Genomic DNA, 18,688 nt, shown 5'->3' with positions numbered 1-18,688 from the left:
CAACAAATATTTTTTGAATTTAACATTTTATCGATACGTGTCCTACCGATATTGTACTAGTATCGTATCTGATACATGTGTCCAATACGGACACACTATTTAAGAAACGAACACACGTGTAACACCATTTAAGAGTAGTGGAGCTTGAGTAATAATCAAATTAATGAACTTTATTGTATACAATTGTGATTGATAATATTGTAAAAAGATTCAATATTCAATAACTCGAATTTTATAAAACTATAATAATAAAGTGAGGTATTTAGAAAAGTTAAATAAAAATATTTTCAGTGTCCATTTTTTTACAGCACAGGTATGAATAAATCGACATAATGTCATTTCATTTTCTAACCATAGTTTGTGTGTCTCTATCTGAGAGTACATGTTAGAAGCAAAGCTTAAGGTGTATGTACACAGAATACTATGTAATATATATACAATGACACGGCAATACAATATGTTAGTGTTCTCCAATATTAAATAAAAATACGATTTTCTACTTTTGTTTCCGCGGAAGGGTCTCTTTATCTGTCTCTGTTGCTACCTTTGAAGCAAAAGCTTTAAGTCCCATTCTTTTGAATTTTGGTTCTGCGATCTTAAGTTTCATCTTCAGGGTGGTTGTGCTTCTGGGAACCTTTCAAAATCTCTGCTTTCTTTGGTTTTCAGTTGAATTGAGTTGCACTCTTGTGCTTTCAATTGAGTGCTTCAGCTTCCTGATTTGCCACCACTGTGCTGTTAATGGTAAAAGACTAATTAGCATGGAAATCTGGGCTTGGTTTTCTGTTTGTTTGTCCTTTTCTGTTGTTGGAAGTGATAAGTTTAAGGTTGGGAAGAGTGAGGAAAAGAAAAAATGATTGCAACTTTGGAAATTGTTCTTAAAAAAATGTTTTTTTTTTATTTGGGGGGTATTTTTTGTCATCCCAATTTGGAAAATCGGGTCAACCAAGTTCGAGTTTGGTATTTGGGTGAATTTGGGAAAGGTTTTGTGTGTGGATATTTTGTGTTTGTGCATCAAATCAATGGAACATTTCTCTAAATTGTTTCGTAAAGTTTTGAACTTTCAATTTTGAGTGAGTTTATCCATTTCTGGAACATTGCTAAATTACTGGGCCTTTTTAATTTTTAAATTTAATTCTGAAGCTGTTAACAGACACGCCTTTTTTATGATTTGGAACAAGGAAGAGATGAAATGATGATGAATGAATGCGAATATTCCTCTGTATTTCAGCAATTGTTGCTTGTTTAGTTGTTTGGTTTTCCTTGGAAACCCTTTACTCACAAGAATTTCAGCTGTTTTCTTGTTGAAATGAGGAATCTAATAAAAGCTTGTAGTTGATGCTACTTTACCTTTAAGAGTTGTCACCGTGTAAGCATGGTGCAACCTTTTGAAGCCTTTTCTCTTGTTGTCACAGTTATACGTTGACACGGACACCACTTGTCATGTCTCACGCAGTTCCTGTGATATTGTCACTTTTAGCTCTATTTCTTTCTCAAACTCAAGTCTCTACCTGTGAATTTTTTCTGCAGAGAATACCAGAACTTTTGACTTGACTAGTCAACACCCAGGGCAAAGGACAAGGTTCGTTGGTTAGATTATTGTTTAGTGTTTATTTTTTGTTAAGGATGAAGATTATGAAGCTTTTGGCTTATTTAGGAAGTGGACAATGAAGAGGAAATCATTAATGCTGCTGTAAACAAACCAAAAAAGGGTATAAAAGTAATGCTACTGACTAAAACATTGTCAATTTTAAAATGATGTGGACTGTCCCATTACATGTTAAATGTAATGGGGCTCGTGAGTAACCTACTACCACTTTTTTGTTGGTAAACAACTTGCCATTTAATTAGTCAGGTTGATGTCTTTTTTAGTGTTAATCTCTCAGCTTCTTGTAAGTGTTTTCTAGAACTTTAATATAATGAACTGAATTTTTTGTGATTGGCATGTATCCCTTCCTCACTACTTTTTTTAAGTTTCTGCTGCTTGATGTCATAGATGATAGAAACTCACTATAGTTACTTAAATAGAGATTTTTGGGGTGATTCACTTTATCTTATTTGTACCAGCATTCAGCATATATAGTGAGCCTTTAGAAATGGGCTGTGTGGTGTCAACTCCAAAGGACTCTGGTGGAAATAGAAGGAGGCCAGGGAGTATTGGTGAAGTTTCAGTATATGTTCCTGGTTTGAGGATTCCTAAACCTGTTGATTTTGTTCAAACACTTGGTGTTTATTTGTCCAAGAATATAGTGGAACGCCTCTCTGCTCTTAGAACTCGTATAGTCGTGATGGCTGGTCAAGAAGGTCCTACAATTACAAGAACAAAAAGAAAAACTCAGCATGGTTAGTACTTAGTTTTAACAACAATAAAATTATTTTATGGTGAATAAATTACTCTAATAACTTATTGATGCATCGGCATGGTTTGATTTCTTCCGCAGGAGGTTCAACACTGGCTGATCTTGTGCAGGCTCTTGAAGATTACTTGCCTGTTCTTCTGGGATTAGTTAAAGATGGTAAATCTTGTGTTTGTTAGTCCATTTGTATATGATGTATGCTCTCTGAAAGACAAGTATTGATTATTGTTGCTTATGTTTGTGGTTCAGGAAGCCATTTACAATACAAAGTACAATTTGTTTGGGTGAATCAAGAGGATGACAAAGAGGTATCCAATTTTTATTTTTAAATTCAATACATGTTTGCGGATTTGATGTGGAAGTTACTTTTATATTGAAAATGCTCATGATTTATTGCATGATTGGCGATCATTACAGGAAACGACCATGTCTAATGCTTGGTATGAGGTGTTGTCAGTTTTACATTTGATGGCAATGCTATCACTATCACAGGCTAACTTGTTACTGCTTCCAAGATCATCATCAAATGATGGTCATCAGCCCAAAGTATCAGAAGGTAGGTAGTAGAAATACTACATAAGATTTGGTCCCTGTCATCAAATTTATTGCCACTTCCTGAATCTCTTATTGCTTAATATATCAAACCGCAAAAATACATTGGAATAGATCAGATTAGACCTCTATTATTTGGATCATCTTTCTATTTGATTAATGGGAACAAATTGGCTAAAAAGGTATTTAATTAAGAAAGTAATTCCTAGCTTTGATCTTTTCCATAACTAGGACTTGACATACATACATTACACATGCTGTGTTGGAAAGTTTATCTTAATACAAAGTATTCATAGTTGTTTCTTCGTCTACTAGTATCATAACCAACTAACTAGCAAACATAACCTTTTTCTCTGATCTATACTTAGCTTATTTGTTTTTTCATTATTTCCTTTTTGGTATCTGCTAACAGAAAGCAGACGAGCCTCTGTTGATATCTTCTTAAAGGCGGCTGGGTATCTGGATTGTGCAGTCAGACATGTTCTTCCACAGTTGCCTGCAGAACTCAGGTTTTTATACATTTAATGTATAATGTATGCAATGAATGTAATGTCTTGCTTATTACGGTAATCTAAATGATTATCTTCTTTCTTTAATTGTTATTACTTTGGTTGTGGTTTTAGGAGAAATTTACCTGTAGACCTAGCAGAAGGAGTTCTTCGAGCACTCTCTCTACAAGCATTAGGACAGGTATTAATGATCCTTTCGTATGGACACTATTTGAAGAGTCTATTCTTTACTTTTTGTTAATGGCTAAACCTATTGTGTTTTATTAGCATGGTAAATTTATTATCCACTTAATTTATCACAAAGTTATGATATTCAATCAGTTTACTTAGCTTTGCCAGGGTATTTATTATCATTTTAATTGTATACTTGGTTTTAAAGTCCAGAGGATTGTATACTAAAAATGTCTTTTATGGAGACAAAATCTTTGTTTTTGCAACCCTGAAAAATGTTTCGGATAGACATCAACTTGACCTCCCAAACTCATATTTGTATTGATTTTCTTAAGAAAATTCAGGGCTACTTTTAGCTTTCTTGGTAAATCAGATTCTACATGGGTTTATTTAAAAAAAATGCAAGAATTGTCTGAATAAGAAGTTTAAAAAATATCCCACTTTTACTCATAGGGTTGGATAGTAAGCAAACATTTTATTGCATGTTGAATAACTGAATAGCTATGCATTTGACTTTCAAGTCTCTTATTACTTGACTTTGTCCTCATAATAAAAGAAAGGAATGAATTGATAAGCATGGAAGGCTGAAGAGATCAACAGTAGATACATTAAAGGGAAGCTCATCCCATCATATGTGAATACCCATGGATTTTTGTCCTCATAATAAAAGAAAGGAATGAATTGATAAGCATGGAAGGCTGAAGAGGTCAACAGTAGATACATTAAAGGGGAGCTTATCTAATGTTTTTTTCATCCCATCATATGTGAATACCCATGGATTTTTGTTTCAAGTAATGTAGTAATAGTTATGATGTTTTGGGTCTCCTGTGTCACTTTTAGTAATTTGTCTGAGGGTTAAGTATTTGTATGGTGAATGTTCCTGGGAGAAAAGTTGCCTGGGTAGTGATGCCAATATTGAATGGAAGCTTGGAGAAGGAGAATGTTGAACATATAATGCCTTTACTCTTCTTCAATCCATTTTGTTGTATATTTGTTTATTTATTTATTCCCCTTTTTCTTTTTTCAGGGTGTAGATATACAACTCGGAATGGCCATTGACAGCACCAAAGCCACTCTTGCAGTGAAGCGCAGGCTTGCATGTGAGATGGTGAAATGTTGGCAACAGGTATGATAACTTGTGTTCTATGGGATCTATACTTGAGTGTTTGACTGCTTTTTCACTGGAAAATTACTCCTGTTTTTTTGGTTGTATTCTACATTTCTTACTGGCTATCTTAATTTGTCTCTCTTGGATCTGTACTGTAATATTGTTAATTTTTTTGTCCCTATGACAAATCTGTGTCATATATGCTCTGTTTAGGTGTGTTTGTGCCATAATGTGCACATTAGTAAGTTAACACGGGTGCATTTGATCAGTATACATTGCTTTGATTACATTGTCTATTTCACAGGCCCAAGATAACATTATGAATCTTCCATTAACAAATGGTTGGGGTGAAAAACATTGTCTCTTTGTGAAATGGAAATATGTTGAAGCAAAGGTATGTCCTTCCCCCTCTGCTATTTGCATATTGATAATATCACGAATGGAGATTGCTTTTCTGGTTTACTGATTACCTTATGCAAATAATGGAGATGAAAGTAGGAAATTGGTTCAAATAATTGTTTTCCCTCTACAACTTCAAGATGAAATATGTAGTTTATGTGGAAAATTTAGAAGTTGAGGGGATTGAGTCTTCATTTGTCTTAGACCAACTTTAGCTGGAACTGGCTAGAGGGACTTTTGTTTGATTGTTCTTATCAGATACGTGTTTTGGTAATAATGGCTGTATAGTATGATTAAATATTTGCCAAACTATTGCTAATCTTGTGATAGATGGGGATGATTTAAATCTCTTACTAATGCTATCAACACAAATACCTTTGATTTTCCTGAACCCTTATATTGTATCTTACATTTCAGTAATCTGTTAAATATACTATCAGTACCTAAGATTATTTCAATATATTTTTCAGCGCCATTTTGTGCATATGTATTGTACACTTGTCTGCAGTCTAGAATACATACAAAGTATTGATTTTCTTGTTGTCTACTATGAACTTTCAAAAATTCCCACTTTCAAAGTACATTTTCAGGAGCATAATGCATATTCAGATTTAAACTTTAGTCTACCGAGGACTCATTTTGGAATAAGAAAAATATATGTTTTTTGGAAAAAATGTGATTGCTTGGCTGATGGGTTACGTCTCAATTAATGAAAAGTTACTAAAGGATTTAATGATCTATGTTTCTGGTTCTAGACTCTTGCGTAGTCCTTCTTAGTAGTGAAAAACAGTTTAATTTAGATATATGAGATAAGTTATCTGCATAGTAGCTGTGGTGTAAGCTGTAAATGCTCAAGTAGTTTGATGCCACAAGCACCATAGGTACTATGCATTATATTGTTTCTTCTGCTTTCACCATATTCATATATAATCTGGGAATGAGTATAGGGGGTGCATTCTGAAGAAGCAAGTGATATGAAGTTGTGATAATTTTGTTGTAATGATTTACTAGGCTGCAGCATATTATTATCATGGTTTGATTCTTGATGAGGGAAATACAGAAAAATCTCATGGAATGGCTGTAGCTGCTTTACAAGCAGCAGATGAATATTTCAAAGAAAGTAAGAAGTTGTGTGAGGCATTCAACGCAGCGTCTCCATTGTCAAGGTTATCCTATTACACGCTTTTATGCTCTCAGAAAACAGGATTTTACCCTTCTTTATGACCTTGATGAACCAATAATTAGATGTAATGCACATGCTTTCTAAATAATATAACATCATTATTAGTTGTTGTGATTATCCCATAGCTGAAATGGAAGTGAGTGCTTGGTATATATGTGCCAATTTCCATTAACCAAGCAGATGTGGCCATTTTGTCTTATTGCACAAAAAGTGCATGACACTGTGGGCAATAGTCAAAATATTGGAGTGCACGTAATGAGAATGTGGTTATGTATGTGTGGGTCACAAGCTTACAATATTTTAGCAATATCTTATGGTATGCTTATTTAGTTTATTAGGTAAAATGCATGTTTAACCCCTTTAAAAATGACTAAATTTGGTTAGTCCACCAACCTTGTTTTGATATTTTTGGTCCATATAAATTTTAAAAGTAAGAAAATGGTTCCTATCACCACTTAGCAGTGATGTTACATGTATCTTGACATCTACGTCACTTGCTATCTCAAAATGGTTACTGATGTAGCATGTCTAGGCACATGTCATGTTCCAATTAAAGGGTGATATTTACCATTTTAAGAAATTTTCAAATTTACATGAACTTAAAAATGTGTTGAAGTCACCAAAAGTTGTTGGTCTGAGTTGTATTGGACTTACTTTCCTTAATCAAAGTCTCAGATTGTGTTTATTTTAGTAATCTTCAGGGAAAATTATAGTGATTGTCAAAGTAGTAGCTAGTCATTTTCATGAAATTTAATGACATGCTTGGTAGGAGAATAGTTTTAGCATATTCTTACATGTGGTGTGGTGACATAATATGCCATTATGATCCTTCATTTCCTATTGTACTTCCACTTTCTTCTTTTACTTCAAGAGAGAGTGATAAGTTCAACTTTTATTTTAAAATACTTTCAACTCTACGCACAACTTTTATTATATTCTTAAGAGCATTTATCAGCAGTGGTTTATGTGTTCATCCCAGTTCACTGAGTTATCTTGAACAATGGCTTTGTCATACTTATCATTTTCCTTTTGTATTTCTCTTCTATAACAAAACTATTCTGGGGTCTTGGTTGCAGAAATTCACCCCCTTGGGGGACCATGAAGTATCTATCTGAAAAAATTCCAAAGGATACTTCAAGCAAGGTGCGAATAAACCGTGATCTGTACTCTCATGAGAGGTAAACTTTCCAAAGTGCATGAGTAAACATGTTGCTTAACTGTAATTGATTAATTATTTTTGGTTAATGAAAGTGAGTATCATGATTCATGGCTAATAAAACCATATTTTGTGCTATAGGATCATGGAGACAGCACCAACATTGCCTGATTTTGCCTTGGCCTTGAAACCAGATGAATATCAGCTTCCTCAAGTGGACTCCTCTTGGAGAACAGAGAACATAAAAGTGGGACAAACCGATCCTAACAATCTTAAGGGTGACAAGTGATAAGATACAATGAATTTGCATACCTCAAATGTTGGTCTACTTGAAAAATGTCATCAGCCAAAAGGGTGTTTTTCCAATTCTTGTTAATAGAAAAACAGATTAGTTTATTTGAATTTTTTTCCAACTTCTGCATTACTTTTTTTTCCACCTTATATATTAAGTTCCTCCTTTCGCCCATAATATTTGAAAGATGCCTTACGAATTAGAGGTGCAATGTAAATTGTCCTTTGAGGAAAAAGCAAGTGTCTCTTTGCCAATACCTGAATAATAATAACATTGCTATTTCATTTGATTGTAAAGGCAATCACATCACCCATTTTTAACCTGTGTTTACGAAGCTTGGACACGCATCTTTTTGTTTTTGATCGGCAATAACGTATTTTAAATGGTGTATTCGTGTCAGATATATGTATCCGACATTGACACATATTGGTGAAGTGTCAAATTCAACAAATATTTTTTGGGTATCTGACAATTCTAACATGGTTCTAATACAATTTTAAACATGACAACTGCACTAATTTTCTAAAAACTCAAATTTATTGTATAAGTTTTTATTATGATTATAGAAATAAGTAACAAATCTTTTTGAATCGGTTATGAAAACATTTTTTTGCCATAAAGAAAAAAATTTAGTCATATTTGTTCACATAAATCTTGATTGTCAATTTATATAATTTATAATGATATAATATATAGATTTGTGTTTATGTGTCTTATATTTTGGAGATTACACCTATCAAAGTGTCCATATCGTATTCAATGTCTGTGCTACCTAGGTTGGAGAAAGATTATTTTCTTAAAATATACCCAAATTTCCTTTTCCTAGTATCATGGATATTTAGTGCAAGAAAATTTAATAATTTGCTGCCCTTAGGTTCATGTTTCCATTTTTTCTATCTTAATCAATGGAGTCACTTAAGATGTCATTGATGTGGCAAAATGGCATTGATGCCACCTAACGCCAAAATCAGAACAGTGACCACTTACCTCAATTTTACGTAACTCATACAATAGCACATTTGTTTTTGAAATCAAACTCAAACTTAAAGAAAGGTTCTAAAAACTACACCATGACACAAACTTTTATATTGATAAAAAGTCTTCGTTGATACATCCAAAATACAAAAGAATCATCATTAGCATATGAAGAAGCCATTCGATCTTAAGAAGTCCTTTTAAGAAGAAAGACACCTGCACAAAGGTTAAACACATCATTAGATAGAGTCTAACCAAATAACAATTCATACAACACCCTTTGATTAGGATCTAATCTTGTTTCAAAGTTTGAAAAGGACTACATCCAGAGAAAGAAAGAAAAACTAAATAACCAACCACCTGCAAGAAAAACAAAAGTACATGAAAAGATACAAAAATGCATGTAAAAAAAGTTATGAATGCCTTTGAATAATAAAATACAGATAGTTTAGTATTCCTATTTAACACATAATAATGGATTTCATTAACATTGTCAAATTATTCTTATCATGTTGCAATGTGGGGATTGGTTTTAATACAGTTTTTGCTTATACAAAATATTGTAATTACTCCATTATTTTATTACTTTATAATATAACATGTTCCATTGTTCATTCTTGAAATAATTCCAATAACCACATTCATAATGTCTTAACAATGAATGTCTCTGGTGTGTGAATATATCAGCATTGAGCCACAAATACATCTGCCATCTTAATTTTGACAGTTTTGGATCTTTTTGAATGAGTGTTCTTCTTTGTAAGCATTCTTAGATTATTCAATTTTCCAATACACCTCTCAAATCCATTGAACTTGTTCATCCTTGGGCATATCCAACAACGTTGCTAGAATTTTTCCCATTCAACCAAAACATTATGTCAAGAAATTGACACGTGAATGAAGAGAAACTAACAAATTATGAATCATTGTGTTGGACGTTAATCTTATTAACTAATTATTTGAAGAAAAAAGCAGACAAAATTAGGTAGATGCTTCTTACATACCATGTTTTTCTCCAAAACACAAAAGATGTCTTGATAATATCCTTTGAAGAAGCAAGCTATGTCTAGAAAAATATCCTTCTCATTTTCCTCCAAGCCATCATAGCTTACTCTGAGAATTTCTTGAATACCCTTATTTGGAAATTTTTCACATGCATCTAATGCAGATTTCCATTAATCTAATTTCTGAGCTTCTGTAACATTGAAAACATCAACCTCATACTGTTTTTCAACACCATGAATATCTAACAAATGCTTATCTCTTGTTGTTATGATGACCATGCTGCCTAAACCAAACCAATCAAGTCCACCTGCACTTGCTTGTAATTGTTCCCTTTTGTCAATGTCATCAAGAATAAGAAGGACTTTCTTCTGATGCAGTCTTTCTTTTAATATTGGAATTCCTTGATTTACATCCCCCAACTTCATATTTAGCTAACATTATCAAGAAAACATGAATCTTCAAATTGATATGCTATCAAGTTATATATCGCATTTGCAAAAGTTGGTTTTCCTATTCTTCCATTGTTACAAATTCTACAACGATTAGAGATAAAAACATTTCTTAGTATATAAGTAAGTGAGTGCAAATTCCATCTTATAAATTGATTTTATAAGATTAGTTTAGTTTAAATTTTACTTCTTATTATCAGAGTTAGAATCTCACTTATTTTCTCTTATTCTTTTCCCTTGCTTAAAGCATCATCATCCATGAGGGTAAGGTTCTCCTTTGACACAAAACACTGTAGAGTTGACCAGTAAAACCAGTTCTTGTGTTTCTACACCACGAAAACTAAGGAAGACATCATAAGTGGGTTGTAGTTAAGACATCATAAGATTGCTCCATTTGTGCCATGACAATTAACAAAACAACTATAGATATGGTTATGTGATAAAACTAGTTATAAAGAGAAGGGTATTTTGCTATAGCTTGACCAATTCATGCCAGTTTCACTATCCATTTTTACTTTGTAGTCATCAACCAGAAAGAACAAGGAAACTAGCAAACTCATCATTAGGATGATACACTGTTTTGTCAATGCTTTGTGCTATAAAGTTTTACCTATAAAGGAATTTTTATGGGATAAAAACTTAGATCGGTCATTGTACTTTTGGTATAAAAGAAAAATTCTTATGGCTTTCAACTTTCAAGTTGCTATAAACTAATTACAAAAGTATTTGAAGTTAAATTAAGTTAGACATTATGTTAATAGTTTTATATTACTTTGAATTATTAAAAATATAAAAGATTTAATGCATATAATTACATAATTATTTATTAGAGAATATTTATTTAGTCTGAGTTTAGGTACATTAAAAATACTAGTAATTATGTGCAAAGGTTACACTAAAAATAATCATGTAAAATTATAATTAAGGGTGAAAATCATAAGAAAATGGTAGCGGTAACTGTGAAATTGGTACTAGGGTTTTAAAAAGGATCCACTCTCGAGTAGCGAAGAATCTCTAACACTGAACAAGAAATGGGAAATTGGAGAAAAAGGGTTTGCAATTAAAGAACAAAGTTGATTCCTTGGAAGCAAAACAGAGCAAAAACAGAATGGAGGAGGAACAACGGGTTGCGCAAGTGGAAGTGGCGAAGCAGAGATGCAAGTGCGTCATTGATGCCATTGACAAGTTACCTTGTTCCACCAACATCACTCACTCGTGTAAACGAACCCTCCTCAAATTGGCACGTGCCGAGCTCGCTTTCCTCTCTCGCCCCTCTTCTTCTTCTGGGCCCCTCAGGTTTCTCTTCTCAATATCATAACTTTTTTTTGTATTTGATTCTATTCGTGTTTATAAATCAAGTTTTGATTGGTGGGTATTCCTCTTATGTGTTACTCTTTTGAGTTGTTAGAAATGACTAACTTTGACCTACTTGGTGAGTTTGGAATTTTGGATCATTAAACAAACATGAGTAATCCTATAATTTCTAATGGAGCATAGAGAAATGCTCACTAGCGCAATAATTTATGATGTTGAATTCAAATGAGCCTTACAGAAAGAGATTTGATTCAAATTATTTGTGGAACTCACATGAAATGTACCTGATAATTGTGTATTGGAAAGAGTGCATCAAAAAGTGTGTTGCTGGCATTTATCATAAAACATTTACCAGCAGTACCTTTTACATTGTGTATGGCTGGAAAGGATTTTTGTGACTTTACTCTGATGAAGTGTCTTTTATTTGATTTAATTCTTGTGCTTATTTTTTAGCTCTAAATAGATTTTGTTTGTCATAGTTTTATCTTTAAATGATTACTCTTGGTTAATACTTTCTATATTACTCACAATTTATGAAAATTTCTATGTATGTGATGAATATACCAGTGTCAACATTGGGCACCTTGAAGCAGTTGTGCATATGCTCCAGCAGCCTTTCATAACTGGAGTTTCTCGAGTTTGCAAGCCAATCCCACTCTCACCTTCAGTTAGCAGTGAGGAGAGATGTTCTCTTAAACACATTCATGTTGATGTGGTTTGTACCCTCAACAGGAAGCCTGTCTGGATTATAGTATCTGATAGAAACCCAGAGTACATTTCCTGGGATAGATGCCGTAAAAGTAAGGGTTTAAAGCTACGCATTCAAGAAGTGCTTGCTGCTGCTCAGTCTAACTTAACATTAAGACCATCCTCAGTTATTCTGTTCTTTGCCAATGGGCTTGCAACCCACATCTACAACAAACTTCGAGATGAACTTGGGGCATCTGAAATCAAGTTGGATTTCTCAGTTTTCAGTTCTGATGTCTTGGAAGAAACTGAAGGTGACTGGATAAATGTTATTGCAAGATCATATAGAAATTCATGTGTCCTTGAAATTAACCCTGCTGTTGGCAGGGATGTTGTTCCAAAATCTGGATGTAGCGTTCGAGGTTCAGCTGTGGACTCATCCCAAATAGATCTTTCTGTAGGAAAAACTGAAACTCAGCCACAACAGTTTGAAGAAAATCCCAGAATTGGGGAGTGCTTTCATCTTGAACTTTTGGTAGATGAAGCCAAAATTCAACCACGGCCTGTAGAAGAGAATGTTGGAACAAACTTGGGTGATACATTCTGTTCCATTCTTATGGGAATGAAACCAAGTTCAATGGAGAATAAAATTTTTGAATCCATGAAGTCTAGGAATCTCTTAGGTGAGATTGACCTAGTAAATTTTGATACAACAGCTTTGATAGCTCTAGTTTCAGGAATTAGTAATGGTGGAACAAAGAAACTTCTGGCCACTCCTGAGAGTGAAATAAGACAGCGGTTTAAGGGAAACTTCGATTTTGTGATTGGTCAAGTAAGTAAATTTTATTGAAATTACATGAACAACCATTACTTATGTAGTCTTTGTAAATTATTCTTCAACATCAATTGGAGTTATTAAAATTTTCCTCATTTTCTTTTTGGTAGATAATGTCTGAAATTCAAAACCCAATCCATATTGAATTTGGTAGAATCCTACATGGGAAGAATGGCCTAATTTGTGAGAGTGTTCTTGTGGAATTTAAGGAGTTGGTATCGATGTGTGGAGGGCCCAATGAGAAACTGAGAGCAGACAGGTTGATAGATTATCTCAGGTGAGTTTAGTCTGTGTTTACCTGAAATAAAAGAAAGAAAAATTTGCAACACAAAGTTATTGACATAACTAGTTTGTTACTATGCCGAGTAAATCAGTTTTATGAAATCAGTTGGAGGATGTTTTGCTATACTTATGTAGTTGCGGTAATGAATTCTTTTACATAATCTTTTATTTATACAGTTCACATTTGAATCAAATGTTGTTGATACTTTTTTTGTCGTATTGTTACCAATGCCTAAATTACTATCTCCAACAATTTGCACTGACAAGCTAGAGTATCATCTCAGGGTTGTTCCTGATACTCCTTCGGAGCGCATGATGGGCCTCCCAACAACAAGGAAGCTGGCATTGAAAAACAAAGTTGTCTTTGGCACTGGTGACCATTGGCATGCCCCTACTTTAACTGCAAATATGGCATTTGTCAGAGCAGTTTCACAGACAGGGATGTCCCTTTCTACTATTGAACATAGACCAAGGGCCTTAACTGGTGATTAGTTGCATACATTCCTGAAAACAAGTCTTGTGGCTTTCATTCAGGCACCACTAAGCCAGGTACTAAAATCTATTTTCAATACGTTTGACATGTCTATTTTTTTTTATAGAAACAAGAGTTTATTGCATCACTATGTTGGTAGTCATCCAAACCAAGTTGACACCACTATCAACAACAATCATATGCAACACTCCTAGAATATAAAAATAAAGAAAAAATAACAGTACAAACAAGGGGGGGACCAAACCAAAATACACTAAGAAGAAAACCTATACCAAGGAAGATTGTATCTTTCCCTGAAAAATACATCATTAAGAAAATCAGGGATATTATCCCACCAATGAAAATCCTGACATGTAGTACCATAATCAGCAAGCCTATGGGGGCACCCTTTACCCTCTCTAAAGATATGTGAAATGTGCATAGACATGCTCCTTGCTCTCTCTATGCAATTTAACCATCTATTTCGTAACTTCCAAGGAATAATGTGACTATTTTTAAAAGCCATCAAGATTACATGAGAGTCACATTTAATCATAACTGGAATCAACCTTTGACACGAGCAATTTCAATAGCAATAATAACTCCCATTGCTTCTGCAAAGATAGCTATGATAAATAGATAGTTTGTGCCATCAATGAGTGCTTCACCTTGAGAAATTTTGTGTAACTGAACTAACATTGTCTTCAGTTTGCAAATTTCGTACATTTCCCTAATCTGGCAACTATGATGATAATTATTGGAATAAGAATCAGAGAATGTATGTGGAAGAGTTAAATGATACGGGCTACAATTTTTTTGTATTTGGTGCTTCAATCATTGTGTCATTTTTGCTTTAGAGCTTTAGCAATGTCAATTTAACTAGCCAAATGGAATCTTCATGTTTAATTCAGGAAGCCAGCCAGGTTTAATTGAATTCCTCCTCTCAGATCACTTATCCTCTGTCAATTGAACAGTGGGGAAGTTTAAAGGATCCTTGTAGTTGCTGCCAATATAACGATCAGGAAGACAAGCAAGCTTGTGCATCACATGACTCTCAAATCCAACCTCTTTTTGGTGGTATTGATTGTATTGCTAGCATGTCATATGATAATGGATGATGGTACCGCACCAACACCATACTATTTAATGATCTTGAGGAATCTATAATCATCAATGGAGATCTTTGGTGGCCCTGGTGCTTCCACCTCCAACAGCTGTTCTTCCTTTTGGTCTTCTTAAGAGATAGAATATGTTGTAAATAATTTTAGGCTCACTTTAGGGGTCCAAATAACAAAGATAGGCTAGAATAAGGTGCCTTTAGCATAATAGGGGGTGTAGGTATCATTTTAGCTTGTTCCTAGCCCTTTAGAAAGACAATTTGACCTAGTTTCTAGAAGGACAAACCTAGGATGCGGGTTTTACTTAGTCAAACCCTAATGTTGCCCATTTTTTCCCTTTTCCCATCCTACCCTCTTGCTTGTTTTCAAGGCTCCTTCACCTATAAATAGGAGGCCTACCCATTGTATTTTACAAGGTGAAATATTGTGAGAGCTTGAGTGAGTATTGTCTTCTCTTCCTTTTGATCTTATCTTGTTGAGAATGAAACTCTCTACGGTCTAGCACTTATCTTGGTGGTTTCCACCCATCAAGTGGCGTGACCACCTACCACCATCTCCATAAGTTCCTTCATCCATTTCCTTCATGTTTCCTTTCTATTAATGTTTTCTAGTTTTCTTTATTTCGGCAATTGCATACATGTTCACCATACAATGTCTTTTATCTTTGCCTTTGTGAAATACACCTTCACATCTACTTAACCACTTAGTTAAGTTAGAGTCCAATGAGAATTTTCCTAAGGTGTTAACTCCTAGATGTTTTCATTTTGGTGACACTTTACTTTAAGATTGAGATTTTAGGAGTTAATGGTGATGACCTTAGAAAATTTTTCACTGGACACTAACTTAACCAAGTGGTTAAGTAGGTGTGAAAGTGCATTTCACAAAGGTAAAGATAAAATACATTGTATGGTGAATATGTATGCAATTTACGAAATAAAGAAGAAAACTAGGAAACATTAATGGAAAGGAAATGGAAGAAGGAACTAGGCCGCTTGAGAGTTTCATTCTCATCAACATAAGACCAAAAAGGAAGAGGAGACAATACCCACTAAAGTTCTCACAATATTTGTGCAGAGTAACTTTTCTATTTAATTTCAACTTGTAAAATAAAAGGGTAGGCCTCCTATTTATAGGTGAGGGAGCCTTGGAAAACAAACAAAAGGGGTAGGACAGGAAAAAGGGAAAAATGGGCAGCCTTAGGGTTTGACTAAGTTATACCCGTATCCTAGGCTTGTCCTTCTAGAAACTAGGTCAAATTGTCTTCCTGAAGGGTTAGGAAAGTTAAAATGATACCTACACCCCCTATTATGGTATAGACACCTTATTCTAGCATATCTTTGCATTTTTGGATCCCTAAAGTGAGTCCAAAATTATTTACAACATATTCTATCTCTTAAGAAGACCAAAAGGAAGAACTGTTGGTGCTCTGATTTATGCCCATCTCCTCTGGTCGGGTCCATGAGATCCTTGGTAGGGTCTTGAATTGTTCGCTGAGATGATTGCTCACCATGTGCTTTGTCTTTTGTTTCCTTCGTCATCTTCATAGCTACTTGGTTTGTATCATGATTTCATCTTTTGTGATAGCTACGTGCTTTGTGTTTAGTTCAAGAGAACAAATAGTAGGAATTATGTAATGTTACTGCCGAGTACAGCTTCCTTATTTGACCTGTCAAGTATGAAAATAAATTTGGAAGCTGAGTTGTGTAATACACTTTGGTATGTCACTTACTTACGAAAACATCAAATTAATATGGTTGACAAGAGCTGCTTTTTATTTTGTGGAGGAAGGTTGTCTTTGATGCATGTTTCATTGAGGAAGCAACAACTTACCAATGACATATACCCTAATGTGCATTTTAGAAAGTTCATTTTTTTTTACTCTTAAGGGAAGTAGGAAACTTGCTTATGCAGGTGTATCAACATTCTTTAAAAAGAATTTACTTATCCTAAAAAAATTTAAACATGTTTTAATTGAAAATGCATATTTTTTCCATTAAAAAACAAGAAAGCAAGTAGATTGATTGATTCATAAAACAAACTCAGAAATTGGAATGCAAGGAGAGTTAGATTTATAGTTCATAAAATAAATGGAGATCCACTCTCTTAAGGACTATGCAACTAATTAATAGAAAAAAAGAAGAGAACCAGAAAAGTGTTGAAATTTGAGAAAATACTGTAAGATGAAAGGAAAATAAACATTGCAAAGAAAAGGCACTGTAATTATTTTGAAAATAAATGTGTCAGTTTTTAAGATTCTGTAAGCCCTATTTTTTATAAATATACTTTTACACACTAAATATATTTTTTGAAAATAAACATGGCTTTTCTTGTACTACAAATGTTTTGAAAATAAATGACATTTTTTTTAGTACAACACAAAATGAGTATTGACCTAGTTTATAAAACTAAGAACTTCTACTTTGATAACATAATTAGGGATCTTCTACTTTGCCACAAAATTCTAGTTCCTATCTCAGAAAAAGAAAAGTTCACAACTCAGTAACAATATGTTTTTACCATTGTGATTGTAGCTATGCTGCTAAATAGTTAAACGAAGAGTTTATAAAAAGCTATTTAATTTTGATGATTTTCTCACCTAAACTTTGTTTATATCAAAGAAGTCTCAATTTTTTGAGCTGTGGAAAAAGGAAACAGAAGTCTGCCATGAAAAGAAAACTGAATAAAGATGGCCAAATAATTAAAGCACAGTTTTCACATCATTGGAGTTGAACACATGCCCCTCATTCTCACCTGCAATACCAAAATCAAATCAAGCAATGCCATATAAGACCTATTCAACCCAAAAAAGAACATTCTTAACCAAGAGGTTAAACCATGGAAATCCCTTTACATATTCATACCAAAATCTCATTTGTATTATAAAAATATGTTGAATCACATATCATAACTTTTGGCAATACAAAAATCTCTAGTTTACAACTGATAAGTAATGATATGACAGATTCTGTCAAAAAGTTTCCTGAAAAGGAAACCAATGCTGCTGGAGCAACTACCAATAGCTTGTATGAGGAATTTGAACCTTAAGATCATATGGCTTAAAAAGGAAGAAGAACTTACTAACCTTGCTCATCATTTATTGTTTCACCTCCACTATCTAATTTTTCAAAGTTATAAATTGTCTCTGCTTATCAATAGAAAATTTTCAAAGTTATAATCATCATCAAATAAGCCCTTCATAACAGCTTTCCTTATCAATGTTGTTGTGTTTATTAAATTTCAGAGAATCAGTTTCTGAGTTTTCGCTTATGTGCATTTATGATCATCAGCACTGGATTAGGTACCTTCTTTGGTTGTCTACCTTGTTTTTGCTTGATCTTATAGTATCCTTCCCTTCTCTTTTATAAAATGTGTGATGTGCTGGACTTTGGCTTGTTTATTTCTTAGGCTTCTTCCCCCTTAATGTTTGCAATGTAAGACCTGTTTATTATATTTAAGAGAAAGAAGTTAAACCAAATGGAGAAAGAATTTGTCTTCTGAAAAAGGTTATGAATAGTTTTAAAATATAATTGATAAGTTTGTGAATTGTAGTGGCAGGTATGGGAACCAATTAAAGGAAGGAGATATCATAGCTTAGGGGATGCTTCTTTATGTTTTGATATATATTTATTTGGATATGTAAACTCTTTGTTGAGTAATTTATAATTAAATTTTGTAAACATAAATATGTAAAGTTATGTTTTGATGTACATTAGCTGGGTATGCTAAGTTATTCTTTTGTCACTACTAAAACACCAAATTGAATTCCTCCTCTATGTATTCTTCAAGAAAAAAAATATCATGTACGCTAGTTTTAATACTTCTTCTCC

The 18,688-nt window shown here is 33.6% G+C and overlaps 2 protein-coding genes across 5 annotated transcripts; both read left to right on the top strand.

The window, feature by feature from the left end:
* Positions 1–349: 349 nt before the first annotated feature.
* On the top strand, positions 350–8,044 carry LOC137837817 (Endosomal targeting BRO1-like domain-containing protein). Its single transcript, XM_068646964.2, has 13 exons — positions 350–741; positions 1,528–1,579; positions 2,065–2,340; positions 2,439–2,513; positions 2,604–2,662; positions 2,772–2,910; positions 3,319–3,415; positions 3,530–3,596; positions 4,614–4,712; positions 4,999–5,088; positions 6,105–6,259; positions 7,353–7,454; positions 7,574–8,044. Exons 3-13 carry the CDS (start codon positions 2,094–2,096, stop codon positions 7,719–7,721), a joined length of 1,278 nt encoding a protein of 425 aa, XP_068503065.1. The 5' UTR covers positions 350–741; positions 1,528–1,579; positions 2,065–2,093; the 3' UTR covers positions 7,722–8,044.
* Positions 8,045–11,078: 3,034 nt separating this feature from the next.
* On the top strand, positions 11,079–18,565 carry LOC137837816 (uncharacterized). Of its 4 annotated transcripts, XM_068646963.2 has the most exons (6): positions 11,079–11,449; positions 12,035–12,986; positions 13,100–13,266; positions 13,556–13,820; positions 18,103–18,159; positions 18,411–18,565. In XM_068646963.2, the coding sequence occupies exons 1-4, from the start codon at positions 11,262–11,264 to the stop codon at positions 13,761–13,763; spliced, it is 1,515 nt and encodes a 504-aa protein (XP_068503064.1). In that variant the 5' UTR covers positions 11,079–11,261; the 3' UTR covers positions 13,764–13,820; positions 18,103–18,159; positions 18,411–18,565. The 4 variants fall into 4 exon arrangements, with proteins under 4 accessions (XP_068503064.1, XP_068503063.1, XP_068503062.1 ...); XM_068646962.2 differs by lacking the exon at positions 18,103–18,159; XM_068646961.1 differs by lacking the exons at positions 18,103–18,159; positions 18,411–18,565 and adding an exon at positions 14,655–15,318.
* The last annotated feature ends 123 nt before the right edge of the window (positions 18,566–18,688 follow it).

Source organism: Phaseolus vulgaris, chromosome 4 (assembly GCF_051622355.1).
Source record: "Phaseolus vulgaris cultivar YP4 chromosome 4, ASM5162235v1, whole genome shotgun sequence".
NCBI lineage: Eukaryota > Viridiplantae > Streptophyta > Magnoliopsida > Fabales > Fabaceae > Phaseolus > Phaseolus vulgaris.
This window is presented reverse-complemented; position numbering and strand designations above follow the sequence as displayed.